General features: G+C 42.8%; 1 protein-coding gene across 6 annotated transcripts in view; it reads right to left on the bottom strand.

Moving 5' to 3' along the window:
• The window catches only part of STARD13 (StAR related lipid transfer domain containing 13), a 321,431-nt gene that overhangs the window by 2,178 nt on the left and 300,534 nt on the right, over positions 1–18,719 (bottom strand). For all 6 annotated transcript variants that reach the window (XM_065678399.1, XM_065678400.1, XM_065678401.1 and 3 more), the window contains 6 exons: positions 18,168–18,327; positions 13,923–14,121; positions 7,484–7,691; positions 6,437–6,551; positions 5,464–5,685; positions 3,297–3,514 (listed from right to left, as the gene is read on the bottom strand). In XM_065678399.1, coding sequence (XP_065534471.1) covers positions 3,297–3,514; positions 5,464–5,685; positions 6,437–6,551; positions 7,484–7,691; positions 13,923–14,121; positions 18,168–18,327 — 1,122 coding nt within the window. The remainder of the gene's footprint in view (positions 1–3,296; positions 3,515–5,463; positions 5,686–6,436; positions 6,552–7,483; positions 7,692–13,922; positions 14,122–18,167; positions 18,328–18,719) is intronic.

Raw genomic sequence — 18,719 nt, 5'->3', positions numbered from 1 at the left:
ATTCAAGATGGAATCACTTTAGTAATGAAACTTTTGGGCACAAAAGTAAGAACCAGAACGAAGGTTACAGTTTACTTCCTGCCTATCCTTGTTGTGCCTGCAGTGCCACTGGACTGTCTAGGAATCCCCTGCAGAGTTTCCTCTTTCCAAGCTGGGAATCTGACCATTATGTGAATGGTAACCCATCTGTTGCTGCAGGCTCCAGGTGGAGAAGTTTTGCTTCTCCACATGAGCATTTTGCAACCATTATGTCTTAGAGGGCTTTCTACAGACAGACAGAAGTTTTGGAAAGTAGACAGAGTGAGCATAAGGCATCCGGCAAAGGCTGAAATGTTGCACTGCACCTATACAGACTTATCAACAAATACGGTTTAGCACAGCAGAAATCCTCTCTACAACTCACTTCTGAAACTCCCACAACATGTTTCAAGGGCACCTGAATTAAAAATCAAAATGTCTTTTAAATTTTTCCTTCTTCCAAATTTCTAGCCTTACATGCCGCAGAAGTTTTCCACCAAGTTCAGGAGACCTAGGCTGCAACAGGATCATAGAATCAACTAGGTTGGAAAAGACTTTTAAGGTCATCAAATCCAACCTTTACCCCAAGACTGCCAAGTCCACCACTAAACCATGTCACTGAGGGACTCATCTACACAGCTTCTGAATGCTTCTGAATGCTTCCAGGGTTTGTGACTCCACCACTTCCCTGGGCAGCCTGTTCCAATGCCTGACCACCCTTTTGGTAAAGAAATTTTTCCTAATACCCAGTCCAGTCCTCTGGTGGTGCATTTTTCAGTTGTTCTGTAAGCATTCTCTACATATTCTGCTGTCTCATATTTTTTGTCATCTGCCTTGAGCCTCACAGGATAGGTCTATGCTTTCCTGTGCTATGGGAAGAAATAAGAAATTCCCACTGTGCTGCTGTGTAATATGCATCATCTTGCCATGGACTCTCTGAGATGGGGATTAATGTTACCTTGGGAAGTATCATGGTTTAGTAGGTAAGCTGCTTTCAAGAACTGTTGAAGTTTGGACTTCAGCAGATAATTTTAACATTCTGCATTTTTCATACATGAAACTGAGCTGTTATTCAAGAAGGAAGATATTTCTTCTAAAACTTCAGAAGCTTTTACATGTGTCTGTGCATTAATAAAACTATAAGCTATCCTGGCAGATGAGACACATGGAAAGTAGAAAAATCACTCCTCAGCTCTACTGTGAAATGCTGAACCATCTACTGTGAATGCCTGCACAGGGCTTAGATGTGACTGTATTATTTTGGTAACCAGGCAGCACTTACTTGAGCCGTTTAGGAAGTGGAAAACTGTAACCCAGACACTGCACAAGACTTATGATTCGTATACAGATTTAAGCCAGTTTCTACTTCTCTATTTTAGAGTAGTAAAAATGGGCATGGTACCTAACTCAGATTGATGCCATGATACTTAATGTACATTAAACATTTGAGGAATCTTTAATGAAAAGCAATGCCTCTGCAGGGCTGAGAGGTGTGCCAGATCCCAGGCATATGAAACGTTGCCCCTGTCCTCTTACCATTAGTATTCTTGAGGGAGCCTAATCCCCTTGTTATGACTATGGAACTGAAAGAATAAAACAACAATTAAATTTATCCTTTTGCATCCAGAACTTTGATTGGGAAAGAGAAAATTGCTGTCTGATAAAATATGTTTATTCATGTCCCCAGAGGTGCATTGTAATTTCACTGTCCACTTCCCACCAATCATAAGGTATCAAACTGACTGCGATATTGTTGTCAAACCTTGCTGTAGACTTAATGATATAAATCAAAAGAGATAAACATCAGAATCTGACAGATCTGCCTGACAGCTGTTTTTAGCCTTTAAAAACCCACCAGGATCCTGTTTTATGATATGTATTTCAGTCCTTGGGGGTCATTCTGCCTGGGTGAGTGAAAAGAATGAGAACTCGATGGCAAGATTTTTCTTTAAGTGATGTGACTGCACAGCAGGTCTTTAAAGAACACAAACCACTGTGAAACCTAATAGTGTGAACTAAGTGGCAAATAAGAGGACAGAATTACGGTCATCAAAACCTCCCCGCCAGTCCCAGACAATCTTCTCAGTGCTATGTGGGGAGCCAAATTTATCATTGATTTAAGTCAATAATATTATATAAGAAAATTGACTATAAAATAATTAATTTAGTCCAGTATACTGTGGGAAGGCAAAGGAAATAAAGCAATGGGAGGACTGGTGTTTTAACTTTATGAAGAACTTGCAGAAAACGTTTTTACAATCTTTCCCTAAGAGTGCCAATAATTCTTCCCTTATACCGACAATATCTGCATGTTGTCATTCTCTAAGAGAACACTGATGTTCATAAAAGGGATGTACTATCATAATTATATTTTAGTGGACTCATCTTTTTCCTTCATTCGTTACCTCTAATACAATTCTGACTCACTGTACTATTTCCTTTGTCAAAACTGCTTTGTATTTCTCTGGTGCATCCCTTTAATCAAAGAAAGCAGAGACGAGGAACAGGAATGAACAAATCCTGAAATAAATAACTGCAGAACTGACCCTGTAAGTGAAATATGTCAGCAGCTCCACAATAGCTCCAAGCAAGCAAAGGGCCAGGATTTCAAAGGCAGAAGGTGCAAAAGAGGATTTTTTTGGTCTGTTCTGTACAGGCAGACAGACAACAGCAGAACTGGGACTGAATTTGGAATATTGGTACACAACTACACATTTGAGAGATATGATCCCCTGCAGTACAGTCAGAATACATATCTTCTGCCTTTCTTTGTTCATTTCCACATTAGTATTTTTATGGGTTAGCATTTCTTGGTCTACAAAGACTCCAACTACAAATCTAAAATAACAACATATATAGATACTGAATAACCACCTTAGCTTACAAAGGTCACCATCTTCTCTACTAAACATCTGGCTCTTCTACATCAGACATTCCCCAGGGAATGGCAAAAGCAGTGTAAAAACCAATTGGGTTCTATTTGCTCTGTTCTGACAACAAACAAAGCTAGGAGAGAACAGCAGCTATTATCAGACATTTGTTCTAAGGAAGAAATGATATTTATGGCCTCAGGAGTATGTTCTGCTCAAATTACATCAGAGGAAAGGTCAGCATGCTCTAGGTGAACAATCCTAATTCAGTTTGAGAAATCAACACTGCTGTCCAGAAGTAGAGTTCTCAAAGCACCATTACACAGATGCAAAGGCTGAGATAAGACTGAATCTTCCTTGTATGCACTGCAGGAAGCAAAGGTACTGAAGAACTGTCCTTTAGCTCACCTTAGAACAACAAAGTCTCGGACAGGATGAGGAGCCATGCTATTCAAAACGTACTGGTAAACTTCTGTCTGCTTGTCCAGGCTCTCAACCACCTTCCACTGCAAGAAGTCCTCATCCCAGAGGTGACGTTCTCTCAGAACTCTGTTCAGAACAACTGATGGGGGGGCTTCAACTTCCACTGAGGCTTTCCAAAGCCTTAGTGGGTTCCCATCCCCAACCTGGAGTAAAGCAAGAAAGAATATAAACCACCATGAATGATATGCCTGTGTTCAGCAGAGGGTAACTGAGGATAAAGTCTTGATACGGGTGTCTGACTTAAGCTTATTAGCATGCCTATTTCCCTGCTAATCATTACTATTATTGCTATTGCTGCTGCTTTACTGTATGTGAAAACATCTGCATACTAGTCCAGGATGGAAAACTGAAGTCAGATTTCTGGACTCACATGAGTGTATACCAGGAACAGTTCCCGCAGTACCAGTGTGTTGCTGTATTATTTCTTGTGTGACAGGCATTTTTTCAACCCCAAGCATCCCAAGTTAATACAGAAAATGTATGTAGAAGTAAAAAGAAATGAAAGGAGAGACTGAAGCCTTGGGCTGGAGTAAAGCTACCACCTTGGGCAATCTGAAGCACTAGTTGGGACTGAGGATCCATTAACCCTCCTGGTTAATTGATGGAAGAGCAGAACACATGCCGAGTCAGTTCTGTGTCAGGTACACAGATGTTTGCTCCTCAAAATAGCTGCAAGGGAGATATTGGGAAAATGCCTTTCAAAGATGTAACCCACAAACTGCTTGTTAATTCTTCCTAGCTCATGGTTCCTGTTACTTGTTATACCTCCATAGCATGCAGTAAGGGGAGCACAAAGTGCTGGGATATGAATGAGGTGAATATCCTAAATTCCAGACAAATTGCTTTTCTGCATGGTTTTAGAGGTCAGATTTCAGGCAGAAAACAAGTTAACTGTAAGCACTAGATCTTGCAAGCCCTGATTTTCCAACCCCTCCCTACCCCAGCATCCTCATATATCAATGTGAGTGCTCTCATATCAATCTAGTACTCCAGAAACCTCCAGAGCCTCCCACAGGCCCAGGATTGTGTCCCTACAAACCCACCTTCCACCTCAAATGATTTTGTTGTTATAATTCCTTCTCCCCAAAGCTTCCAGTTCCCCAGTCCCCCTGCCCCAGAGCCTGAGGGGCTCCCAATCCCTTCTGTATTCTCACATGCCAGACCTGTGCATGCCCCTATTCACTCCCTCCCCTCTCACATTCTAGTCCCTGCTACTGCCTCTAGTCCCTGCTACTGCCTCCCCAACCTCCTGCAGTCCCTCACTGGAGGCATCACTCACAGAAGCTGGCTACAAACCAGAGTAACTGCAAATTCTTTGCCTTAACAGAGGGGTTGCATTACCCAAACAGGGTAATTCTGCCTCCTGCCCCCTCACCATCTACATCATACACTCTTTCCAGTGTTCTTCCCCACAGTAACTAGAGTCACCCACCCCAGTCTATCCCCTCCTTTCACTAGCTACTGCTGTTTTGCAGATCTCTGTTTTGCCATTGCATTTCTACTAGCCCTGAACTCCACTGTCTGCAGGGACCCTGCAGCACTCTCCTCCTGATTGCAGTGGTCTGGCTTCCCCTGCAGAAGTGATGGAGCCAGGAACAACCTCAGAAATTTTGATAAAAGTTGCAGGTATCAAAACCCCACTGGAAACATGGATAAGAGGACAGGGATAAATCTGGTCATGTGGCTGGCTTGGCTAAGTAAAGCAGCGGACAGCCTGAAGAGCTTTTTTAATACCTATGTTCTGCTGTGTTCTCCAAACTCCTGGCAAACAACAGGAGATAGCCAAAGAGCTTACCCAGGCAATGTTATCTGTTGTTTAAAGCCTCAGCTTGTTCTCTGGTTGTGTTATTTGCTGTATCACTTTAACCATTTTGGAGACTTCAGCTTGATTTGTGTGCCTTTTCCCGGAATCTCATACTTGAAACACTTATCTTACGTTTTAAATTGATTTTGGTAGTCCTTTTAAAAAAATCCTGTGCCTCACCAGACAGAAAGGTATGTATTTAGCCATGCGACAAGTCAGGGTCTTGTGTAGCTAGGATGTAGTTTGCTGGGGTTTCTTTACTGCTTCTTCCACGTCTCCCCAAATTACCTTTTTGTAGGCAAGTTCTGTGTTCTCTATACTGGAACATGTGACCCATCCTTTGAATTTCTCTTTTGCTTCTTTCTGCAGATTCTGCATGAGACTTTCCAGGTACATCTGATAGTTCCCTCCTTCCTCATCCACTTGTTTCCCAAGCTCATCCAGGGTGGGAGAATGTACTTCTGCATCTACATAGGAGTTTCGGGACTGGGTGACCATCTCATGTGGGACCTGTGCCACAGAAGGGAGGGAAAACACACAGGGAAGTTCTTACACTGAGAACTTTTCCTTAAGGCAGTGTGTTTAAAGGATAATGGACCATTCAGCATCCAGTTGCAGTAAGCTATGACCTGTAAAATGGATACCTATTTCTGTCTGCTTCTTAAGCAAGATGAGAAAACAAAGCAGTATAATGCAACAGTCCATGGCTTAGAATAGCACTACTCATGCAGAACCATATTAGACTGTTCAGCTGTATGTCAATACACCCATGTTACTCCTCTAGACCCCATAAATTTTATCCTGTGCTTCTGGGGAAGGGATATATGAGTATTATCTCTCCTCCACCTACAGTGCAAGTAGGTGCAGGAATGACTGCATCTCCCTATGCAATTTTATTACATGACACAGAAATAAAGTGTATCAGCTCTTCCTTTTGAGACAAGTAAGTTTCAATTAAGATGGTAAAGCATAATAATAAAATTAAATATTTAATCAGCAGATTTTGATTTTAATCAGACTGAAACTTCCTAATTCAGTCATCTGGGTTGAAAACTGCTACCCTGAATTTTCAATAGCTGTCTTTGAAGGGAACAGTCAGAAATGAGGTAAATAAACTTTAGATGAAGCAAGTTTACAAATAAGAGAGGCACCATCAATCTCTGAGCTAGTACAAGACAGAAAATGTAAGCATAAACATAAATACTTCAAAGGATGCTGCATTATGTGGCCATGAATAATGCCGTTTGAGTCTCCCACTCACCTCAAAAAGTTTGTTGCATTCCATTATCATGTGAGCAAGTCCCTGAGTAGCTGCCAGGTTTTCACTGAGGTCCTTCTGATCTGGCTTCCCTGTTGCATTTTTTTTCTGTATGACTCTGTAATTGAATTCAGTGTCTCAGGTAAAAAGAGCTGGATCTTTTTATTATGAAAGCAAACAGCAGCAGGATGTTCAGAACATCAGTGAGAAAAGCCTATCTTGAGTTTCCATTTATCACAGACTGCTCAGACTGTTGGACTTTTTAAAGGAAAAATGTTTACCTAAAATACTGTTAAGCTAAAGGTAAAAGCAGGAAAGGTTATGCATGTCCTGCATTAGGTGCTGTACGTTTTGAAACAGATTTCTAACAGACATGATGTACATTGGTTTACATTGTTACTGCTTAAAGCGCTTGCTCAGACACTGGTTATACATGTACATGACCAAGAATCCCAGTGTATTCTGAACCAGAAGGGGTGTGGGGGGAAAGTCAGGAGGGACATCAAGTTGGGATCACTAATATTTAGTGGGGTCTATGCCCTGTTCAGTCTTCATTCACCATGTTACGAGCCATCTTGATGTCGCCTGAAAAAAATTCTGTTTCCGCAAGTGGCAGAACATAGCCAGAAAATGCAGAGTGTAAGATCACTCACTGAAAATCTACAAGTTAAAATCCTTTAAAACATGGTCAATCTTTGGCTTCAACCAGAGCAAAGTAAGGCCCTTTCCCTTCACAGAAGCCAACAGTACTCATGCAAAACTCACTAGCACCCCACTGACACTCTGCATGGAACGCAGGCACTGCATATCCACAACAGACAGCCAGAAATGCCTGCGGGCTTGTGAAAACATGTTCTGTGCATGTACAAGTGTGCTTCTGGCTCTGCAGCATAGGCTGAAGCCAATATTCCTTTCACTGAAGCCATGCCCTGTGTAACGTGCTGGAAAGCAGATGCCTTGGAAAATGTTATCCTGCATACCCTGAGAAACACTGGAAGCATCACTTTGTGTTAAGGATATAACTACTAATAGCGTTGAGAAGAAACTTACCTTGGTGAGCTTTCTTTCTTCACTATATTGAGGTGGAAGAGGGAGGGGGCCAGACAAACAGCTATATTCATAGGAGTCATCTGGTTCTCCTCCACAGAGGTGACATCGCTCAGGAAGCACAGGAGAGTCTGCAGAACTTCCCGGTTCTCATCAGACATCAGCATGATGGCTGCCTGCACTGCCTGCAGCCGCTGCTCCTTGGGGACGTCTGGGGAAAAGCAAGTGATGTTCAGCGGGTCAATTGTATGATCCGATAAGGATCCAGCAACAAGACAGAGTTACCACAGGCATTCACACTCTGGGAATGGCTCTCTGAAGAGGCAGATGACAGGGGACCAAGGGGCAAAGATGAGATGGTCGCTGTAAGGCCATGGTTCTTGCTCCTCCATCAAGCAGTTCAGCTAGCCAGTGCATGACATTTATCTGTTCATATGAGAGGCTGTTCTCCCAAAAAGAGACTGAACTTCCTTTAAAGTTTATGAAAGGAGAGCAGTACTCAGTACTTTTGGTATTTTTCAAGTTCTTTTTTTCCCCTGGGAAGACAGTTCAAGTCTTCAGGAAAATACTTATACTTGTGTCCTAAACCATAAAACAGTTTTATGAAAGAAGTAATGGATATGCTTAAATAGCACTTCAGGCAGATCCATTTCTAAAACTACCATAAGTTTTCTCAGTTTAGACTTGGAGCCCTCCTCCGGGTATTACATATGCTCTATATAATCGAACAGAAGAAGAACAAAAGCAGATTTACAGTAGAGGGAACAGCCAGCTTTTAAGCTCTGCCTGCTAGCCCTGTACAAACACTTTATTTTAAAAGCTTTCAGACATGAATGACAAACTGAACACAGTCCAGTGCTTCCAATTTTCTAGAATTGACAAGACCAGGTCATTCTGAGAAGTCAGAGGAGCCCTTGCTAAACCCATGGAACGTGTCTTTTCTCCCCACATAATCTGGTACTCCCTCACCTGCACTGTGTACTAGTGGGCCTGATGCATACAGAAGACTTCAAGTCATAGGTAAACATTAGGCAACTGAGAGTTTTAGGGAAATGGAAAATGTTTCACCAATGCTATGCCATATAGATTACTACATGAGTCACCCCCAAGCCTCTGTGTTACAGCAAATCAAGCCATTCTGGTTATATAAAAAAGATCTTTAGTGCACCCCAGAAGATCAGAAATCCCTTGCCAATATACCAAGAGAGAAAAAATCCTTCCTAACCTCACATTAATAAGTATTTAAACTGGATGAAGGGGAAGAAAAACTCCCAGCTACAGATTTATTTAATTGCAGACATTACAAAATACAATTGGTATCCCAGCAATCTTCAACATTTTTCTTTCTGTGAAAGGAGTTTTGTCAGTACTGTCTAAAACAGAAAAACATGTTTAGTGTTGGTTGCATGGAAAAAAACCCACTACTAATTCTTAATCCAAACATTTGTCTTCAATGTCTACAGAGCTCATCTTTTCCTGTTCCCATGTCGGATTAAAGAGACTCATCCTCAAGTCTACCTGAAATATTTTGAACTACTGGTACCGTTGAAGAAAATCTTTCCTGGCAGTTCCCCCCCACCCCCAATCAATGTAAAAAGAGTTCTTCAGACTTCCTGCTGCAGTACCACATAGGATTACAGTCTGCCTGTGCCACTATTTACATTTTTCTGTTGGCTGGTAGTGAGGTTTCACCCTTTTACCATTCTGCCTCATAGCTGTTGTGAATTCTAATGCCAGCCTCCCGAGTCAGACCTGGTGAGTTCCCCACCACCGGTGACAGTGAGATCTGCCACATCTCTCTTCCTTTGACAAGGGCGTAGTTTACTTGCAGTCTCTCCTGTGCCAAGACAGGACATTTCCAATTTTCATCAAACAATAGTCTGAAAGTCGTTTGTTTCCAAGGACAGGTAGAACATGTCCTTCTAGTGGATAATCTTCTCCTTGGCCTCTTGGCTACAGAAACAATTGTGATTGCCATTTTATTATCACTAAGTATTGCTTTTCTGAACAAGCATATCAATGTATGCATAGACAGCCAAGAACTGCAACTTCTAAACAGGAAAGAAGAGGGGGAAATGATGTTCCAGGACTAGGTGCCAAATGTTCACTTCTGTCTCAAGATATCATATATAACCAAGTCCACTGAATTTATCTGCAGTGCTGCCTCTCACATGCAGGATCACAGCATTTCTCTACCAGCTGCATGACACTGTTATGTTAAATACATTAGTGACTATGTGCCATAAGACAGATTTTTACAGTAAAGGAAGGCAACGGAAGTAACATGAATTTTTTAGCACTGGGATTATACAGTGTTTAAAAATGGCTTTCTATTGTTTTGGCAGCTGAAATGTCTGCAAGTGAAAAGACTAGACACACTTCTCTTTAGTGCATCCAATTATTTGGCTTAGGCTGGCTGGATATGCTGTTCTGTATCTGATAGAGCACTGGCTGACTGACCTTCATAATGGACACTGTCAGGAAACGCTCTAGTTCCTCTAGCCTCTCAGTATTTTCCTCACTGTTTATTTCTCTCTAAAGTCTGGAGAAAAGATACAGAGTCATTTCCTGATTTACAGCGATTTTCATCTGTCTGATAGATTTGAGCTGCAGTTCTCACTGCAGGCTGCTTATACCGACATGAAGAAATCCACTGGCTTTTTTATTTTCTCTATGAGATCCTTACATAAAAGCTAAATAAACAGCTTGTTTATTGCATGTAGGCATTACTGACTATAATGAAAAGGTAAATAATTGAAAGTCAGGGCAAGGAAAAGGACTGCAAAGGCAGGTGTTCTTTTGGTCAAATAAGAATACTCCATGCCCAGAAGACTCGCTTATATTGAGATGCCTGCACATGTTGCCAAGAGAGGTGGTACATGTGCCATCCATAGAGACATTCAAGGTCAGGCTGGATGTGGTTATGGGCAACCTGATCTAGTTGAAGATGTCCTGCTCATTACAGGGGGGTTGGACTAAATGAGTTCTGAAGGTCCCTTCCAACCCAAACTAATCTAAGATCCTATGAAATGGGCCCACAGTTTAAAGAAATCTGTCAAAAACATGAGTCTTGGCATTTTTTATGTCATAGAATCATAAAATAGTTAGGGTTGGGAAGGACCTTAAGATCAAGTTCCAACACCCATGCCATGGGCAGGGACACCTCACACTAAACCATGTCACCCAAGGCTTTGTCCAACCTGCCCTTGAACACTGCCAGGGAGGGAGCATTCACAACCTCCCTGGGCAACCCATTCCAGAGTCTCACCACCCTAACAGGAAAGAACTTCTTCCTTATATCCAATCTAAACTTCTCCTGTTTTAAGTTTTAACCAGTTACCCTCTGTCCTATCACTACAGTCCCTAATAAAGAGTCCCTCCACAGCATCCTTATAAGCTCCCTACCGATACTGAAGGCTGCTATGAGGTCTCCACGCAGCCTTCTCTTCTCCAGGCTGAACAGCCCCAACTTCCTTAGCCCGTCTTCATACAGGAGGTGCTCCAGTCCCCTGATCATCCTCATGGCCCTCCTCTGGACTTGTTCCAGCAGTTCCATGTCCTTTTTATGTTGAGGACACCAGAACTGCACACAATACTCCAGGTGAGGTCTCACAAGAGCAGAGTAGAGGGGCAGGATCATCTCCTTCGACCTGCTGGTCACGCTCCTTTTGATGCAGCCCAGGATACGGTTGGCTTTCTGGGCTGTGAGCGCACACTGCCGGCTCATGTTCATTTTCTCATCGACCAACAGCCCCAAGTCCTTCTCTGCAGGGCCGCTCTGAATCTCTTCTCTGCCCAACCTGTAGCTGTGCCTGGGATTGCTCCAACCCAGGTGTAGGACCTTGTACTTGTCATGGTTGAACTTCATAAGGTTGTCATGAACCCACCTCACAAGTGTGTCAACGTCCCTCTGGATGGCATCCCTTCCCTCCAGTGTAGCAACCGAACCACCCAGCTTGGTGTCATCGGCAAACTTGCTGAGGGCGCACTCAATCCCACTGTCCATGTCACTGACAAAGATGTCAGACAAGACCGGTCCCAAACGCTTTGCACAAGTCCAGGTAGATCACACCAAATGCTCTACCCCTTTCCATCAGTTCTGTAGCCCCATCATAGAAGGCCACCAAACTGGTCAGGCAGGATTTCCGCTTAGTGAAGCCATGCTGGCTGTCACCAAGCACCTTGTTGTTTTTCATGTGCCTTTGCATGCCTTCCAGGAGAATCTGCTCCAGGATTTTGCCAGGCACAGAGGTGAGACTGCTCTGTGGTTCCCTGGGTCATCCATTCTCCCCTTCTTGAAAATGGGGGTTATATTTCCCTTTTTCCAGTTGTCAGGAACTTCACCTGACTGCCATGATTTTTCAAATATGATGGCCAGTGGCTTAGCAACTTCATTTGCCAGCTCCTTCAGGACCCGCGGACGGATTTCATCAGGTCCCATGGACTTGTGCATATTCAGGTTCTTAAGATGGTCTCAAACCAGACCCTATCCTACAGTGGGCCTAAGGTCTTCTTTCACACAGTCCCTGCGTCTGCCTTCCAAGACTTGGGTGGTGTGGTCAGAGCCTTTGCCAGTGAAGACTGACACAAAGAAGTCATTCAGAACCTCAGCCTTCTCCAAATCCAGGGTAGCCAGTTCTCCCGAAAGCTTCCCCAAGAGGGCCCACGTTGTCCCTAGTCTATCTTTTATTTGTAATGTAATTATAGAATCCTTTCCTGTTATCTTTCACATCCCTAGCCAAGTTTAATTCTAACTGGGCCTTAGCTTTCCCAACCTGGTCCCTAGCTTCCCGGACAACATTCTTGTGTTCTTCCCAGGCCACCTGTCCTTGCTTCCACCTTTTATAAGCCTCTTTCTTCCTCTGAAGTTCCTCAGCAGCTCCTTATCCATCCAAGGAGGTCTCCTGGCCCTCCTGCTGCACTTCCTTCTAGTTGGGATGCAGCACTCCTGAGCTTGTAGCAGGTGATCCTTGAATATCAACCAACAGTCTTGGGCCTCCCTGCCCTCTAGGGCTACATCCCATGGAACCTTACTAAGCAGGCTCCTGAAGAGGCCAAAGTCTGCTCTTTTGAAGTCCAGGGCAGTGAGCTTGCTGCATGCGGTTCTCACTCTCCTGAGGATCTCGAACTCAACCATCTCATGATCACTTACAGCCATGGCTGCACTGGAACATCACATTTCTGACCAGCCCTTCCTTGTTGGTGAGCACGACATCAAGCATGGCATGTCTCCTTGCCAGCTCCTCTATTACTTGCAGAAGGAAGTTGTCTTCCACACAATCAAGGAACCTCCTGGATTGCTTCTGCCAAGCCACACCATCCCTCCAACAGATGTCAGGGTGGTTGAAGTCCCCCATGAGAACAAGCACCTGCAAGCATGAGGCTGTTCCTATCTGTCTGTAGAGTGCTTCATCCACAGAGTCCTCTTGATCAGGCAGCCTGTAACAGATCCCCACAGCAGTGTCTCCCATCACTGTTCTCCCTTTAATCCTGACACACAAACTCCGTGTTGACTGCTCACCTGTCCCCAGACAGAGTTCCATACTCTCCAGCCTATCCCTAACATAAATGGCAACTCCCCCTCCCCATCTGCCAGGCCTGTCTTTTCTAAAGAGCCTGTAACCTTCCATTCCAACACTGCAGTCATAGGAGCCATCCCACCATGTTTCTGTGATACCTATTATATCATATCCCCGTAGACATGCACACATCTCTAATTTCTCTTGTTTGTTCTCCATACTATAGGCGTTTGTATAGAGGCATCTGAGCCGAGCTCCAAATGAATCTGGCTCATTGGCTGGAATATCTCTACATTGCTCCAAGCATTTATTATAGGTGCTGGCAACTGACTGGGAGTGCTGGGATGGAATGATGCCCCCTCCCCCAACACATCTAGTCTAAAGCCTCCTTGACAAGTCTGGCAAGCCTCCTACCAAAACCACTCTTCCCCTTTGTTAGGCCAGCTCCATCAGCCTCCAGCAGATCTGGACTCCTAAACTGGCTCCCATGTTCTAAATACCCAAACCCTTGACTATGACACCGCTGTTCTAAACAAATATTAACCTGGCCAATCCTCCTAGCTTTTCTAAGGTCCTCCCCTTTATCCTGGAGAATTGATGAAAAGACTGTCTGAACTCCAGAGGCATGTTCATGGCATCCTGTCCTTGCGGCTTCTTTCCGATTGCAAGGCTAATAGTTTCAAATCTTCTCAACATTTGAATGCTGCCTTTCCACAAAAATTGTTAGTATTTGGTATGGAAACCTTTAGGTGGTTCTAAAAATCTCTTAAAGATTTTGAGTGCAGAGATATTCTTTGATGCATCTCAAAGGTAGGTAGAAAGAAACCCACACAGTGTTAACATACCAGAATTATTTACATTATATTTTTATATAGCATATAATATTTTCTAATTTTTCTAATAATTAAAACATTGAAACTTACATTGGTAGATGTGTAGAAAAGTCTCTCCTAGCTTACTTGTGAGGAGAGGTTCTGGCAAGTCTCTGAAAAACTGCTTTACCATGTCTGCCACGTCATATGCCGACTGGTCTTCATAGCTGACATTTTCTGGTGAGCTCTCATTCATCTGGCGTAGTGCCTGGATTCGGGATTTCACTCCGGATTTTCGAAACAGACCCACCTAAAAAGGCACAAAGTTGAACTGAGTGAAAAAAACCCTTAAAGAATCTCTCTCTATATAAAATCCATTGCAGAGGACTTTGATCATGACCAAAGCTTGAGTTAATTTTTCTCTAGGCACAACATGGAAAAAGTGCAAATGCAGTGGTCATGACTTGCCCACAAGTCTTGTAGGCAAACACCTGCTCTTACGGCAAGAGTGTAGGAGTTAATAACACCACTGCTCTGTATCCTGTCCTAGAGAGAGTTCAGAGTGGGTGTGGTTTCCCTGCTGCCTAAATAGTTTAAGCAAGATGCTCAGCTGATACAAATCAGTGTGGCTTGCTTGGCTTGGGTGACTGTCTGCTGATTTACTCCAGCTGAGAATCTGGTTCCTCATGTTTGTTTGGGTATATATTTTGAAGACTAACAAGAAAATGTTATGCTCAGCTAAGTAACAAATGCTGTGGCAAAAGACTAGCACATCCTGGTAGAGCTTTACAATCAAGACCAAATCTGTGTTTTCACCTTCATGCTCTTTGCTTACAACAGTTCTCCCAAATCCCACTGAAAACCCCAATTTGAAAGCAGGGGCCATAAAGGGGATTACTTGTGCTGTGTCACTAAGATACATTTTTATCCTGTTTGCTTTCTACTCTAAAGGAAGCCGTAATTCTTCAAATTATGCCTTCAAGGCAGTGCTGCCCTTTTACGTCCTTCTCACCAGTGGAATTCCCCCGGGGCGAATTCCTGAGCCTCAGCCACGTTATTTATTCCCAGAAGGGTTTACAATGTTTCATTTGGGAAGTGTTAGTACTACTTTCCCTCAGTTTTGCAGGGGAAAAGTTGAAATATTGAGAAAGACCTAAGAAAAAAAGCACATTTCAGGTTTGGAATTATAGACTTCTGTTTGCCTCTGCCTGCTGACTCACTGGTGGTCAGTTCAGCTTTCTGTGTGGCATAGTCCACCAAGAAAAATGTGTAAAGGCAAGGAAATGATGCCTTCTGGCCTTTTTCCCCTTACTTCTGCCAGCACAGAGTTCAGATAGGACCCTCCTTTCCCTAGAACACCTCCCAGCTGCTCACCTATATTTAGGACTTTTCTTAACTCAGACATATATGACACTAATTACATAAATCACACACTCTGGAGCTCTGTGAGGGAATGCATTTATTTGTATGGCAAAGAGCGGCTACACCAGTCTGGCTGGGAGGCAACTTTTCTGCTATGTCTTCTTATTGATGAATTTAGCACCACTTGTGAGCTAAATTTATGTGTAGGAAGTAGAGAACAGGAGTGTGCCCTGTGTACATCCACTAGTGTACTGTATTTCTGTTCACGAGTGAAGCTCTACTCTTTTTTCTGATATAAGAACATAAGAAAGTGCATCCAGCTCTTTTAATCTGGTTTTCCCTTTCCCTTTCTCTCTTCCTTGTGTGCTGAAGATGCAGAAGGACAGATGCTAATACTACCAAAAAAAAAAAAAAAACAAAACACCCCAAAACAAAACAAAAAAAATACAGTTTTGGCATGTGGTAGATAAATGTCAGAGCAGAGGCTCGGTTCTCTTCTTTTGATGGAAAGTGTCCTTGCTGGTATAAAGAACCTTAAAAACCTTCTAGCTAAGTCTGATACAAGAGGTCAGATGTCAAATCTCACCTGTGCAATCTCCTGCTCCACATCAGTCTGCTAATCTTGATCTCTGTTTAATGGTAATTATCCAAACTCCAATCTCCCTTTTTCTTGGAGAAAATTATAAGCAAAAGAGGACGTTTCTTCACTTCATAAAAAAAAGGACGGTTTAGGCTCTGTTTTGCAATATTACAGACTCATTCCGTAAATAAAATGGGACTATAAATCTAGTGATTTATCAGACATTAGTCTGGCTCAATCCCTTTACTACCTTCACGCTGTGCATCATCTGCCCTGCAAGTAGCCATATGATGTGTGACAGAAATAAGGATTCAGTCAAAAAAGGCAATGTGGTTTCTGTTTCACAAGTGGAAACTGAATAATATATCCCAGAAATAATGGTAAGGCTCCCCATACCCTCTTAGATATTTCAGGGCCAGAAGCCAGACCTTACAGTAATTTAGAGCAACCTCAGCTTTAACAAGTGTCTGTGGTAGAAGCTCTGGTGTCTGTTGAGGACTCTAGGCTGCCTTCTGCAGTCCATGGAAGAGACACATAAGCAAGAGGCTGGCAGAAACTGGAGGCTGCTCAGACCTCTGGCTGGGCATTAGGAGACTGAATTAAATGGAAGAAACAGGAGTGACTGTAAGTGAAGAAGCTGAATTGCCTGGAGGGTTTTGGCCTAGAAAGGTTTTTGGTGGAAAGATATTTTAAATGGTCCCAATCTGTACTTCTCTTCCTTCATTTTCTATTCAGCATTTTCTCAATTCCACTCTCAGTGGAAACTCAAACTGAGTTGAAATGGTCCTTCACATAGCTATGATGATTCCCAGCAAGTAAAGCTGCCCTCTTGGAGCAGATATTTGTCTGAGATGGGCTATGGGCATTCCTTTTGACTGCCTCAAATCTCTGAAGAGCTTTTTCTTTCTCTTTGGTTTTACTCTCCTTTCTACTTTCTCCCCCACTTATTTGCTCTCTCTTTCTTCTTGTTCTGCTTCTTAGCTGTTGAGTCCCTCCCTATCCTGACATCCTCAGATCCTCTATCTCCTCCTCCAATTCCATCACCGATTCCAGGCTTACTGCATCACTTTTCTTTCTACACTGGGTTTCCAGGCTCAGTATACAAACTGATTCCAGATTACAACAGTGATAACCAGGCATGATAGCTATTGAATTACTGCTTCATGTTGTCTCTATGCATCTTCCCCTTCCATCCCCTATTAATACAATTCCAGTAGGCTACTCATCCCACCATTTAGCTCCCATCAGAAGAACACATCTCACCTCACTTTTGACACCCCAGAGTTAGATGTCAAGGTTTGAACACTACAGGATCTCTTTACAGAGCGACATGATAGAAAGGATCGGTGTCTTCCCCACTGGCTGTAAAGGGAAATGGTTGTGATTCACAGCAAGCCATTTCGTTTTTACATTAATTTTTAGACTTCCATTTTGGGGAAGATGACTGTCACCCAACAAACCAACTTGAACAACAACCAGAATGGTTATCATAAAATGGAAAGATTCAGAACTGGCGATTTCTACCTTTTTTGTGTGCTCAGAGCTACAGAAACCAGCAAAGTCTGTGGAGTAAATGCTAGCTGCTCCTTTTGTACTTCCAACTATCTAAAAGCAGTTATGGAAGAGGTCATATGACATGAGGTCAAAAATAACAGAGGACTGAATAGAGTCTTCCAGAGGGTTTCTCCCAGTTCTATGTTTGTAAAGTTACATACCCTCATCCTTAGGGGAAGAACGGTAAAAATATCATCAATATTTCCCTGTTCTATAGCTAAAGGAAATAAAAAAATCTGAAATACTTTTGAGTATAAGGGTCTCCCTCCTGGCTTGTTGCAGCTAAGAACACTATAAAAAGAAATGTACGTACCATAATGGCTTTGGCATTGAACCCCTGCTGACCTGACTCTATCTGGATGCATCTGACTTTGTCAACAGAATGCTTTGAATATTTTGCTGAGTTTGCTCTCTATTCTTGGACGTTTCTTTCTTTGCTAAGTAAATAAAACCTTTTGTACCATATCTTGTGAAATGGTGAATGCAGTTAACCCTCAGTGGCAACAGTCAAGCATAAGCAGCACAGATATATGGGTAAAAGCTGAGAGCCCTGATCTTCTCCCAGGTCTGATTCAACAGACATGAAGATCTCATGTCATTCTTCGAGGTAGGCTACAGCATACAAATCAGCAAGACTGTTACAGGTGCATGAGTTCAACAGATAAGCTGGATACAAATCTCAAAATTCAAAACCATTAGTACTGGCATCAAGTATTAAATCACTAGAGGAGATCTGGGTCCAACATGAGACGTAACAATCTTCAAGTAACTCTGGTACCACATACGAAAAGGTTCACCACTGCTTGCTTAGGGTGGCTTTTCAGAAAAAATCAACCAAGTCCCTGGAGTAATGTTCATACCTGATCCAGACAGTTGCTCCGTAAGTAGCGTAGAGCTTGTTGTATGCTCTGGGGAAGAGGCTGTCCTGTTCTCTGGACGTGAACTATCAGAGGCACACCAAAGACGTTCTTGTCCTTGTAGTCAGGGACTTTCATCCTTTTCATGAACTTTGGCACAGACCTGAAAATTAACATAAACAGGTTGCATGAAAGTATCAGAGTATTTACACAGTCTCTCTGAGTAACACTACTGTCAGAAAGGGGTGACTGGGGCCTTTTTCATGAAGGTGGTGAAATGATGTTTAACGCATAATACATGGACACTCTATAATCAGTATAATTGATGGATTTCTTGACAACTTTTAAAACTAGTTGGCCCCTGGCTCTAAGATATAGCATAATAACCTGTTCTAACAAACAACTTTTACTATGCAGTTGTCATCCAGCTGAAGCCAACACGGTTTATAGCATCCGTTAGGGACTCAAAGGAATGGCACAACAAAGCATAGTGGAGAGAGTATCTAAAAGAAAAGGAGATTCAGTCCTTTAACATGCTGAATGATTTTTATACTA

The sequence above is a fragment of the Lathamus discolor genome, chromosome 4, assembly GCF_037157495.1.
Source record: "Lathamus discolor isolate bLatDis1 chromosome 4, bLatDis1.hap1, whole genome shotgun sequence".
Classification (NCBI taxonomy): Eukaryota; Metazoa; Chordata; class Aves; order Psittaciformes; family Psittacidae; genus Lathamus; species Lathamus discolor.
The sequence above is the reverse complement of the archived record's forward strand: the minus strand, read 5'-3'. Positions and strand labels throughout refer to the sequence as shown.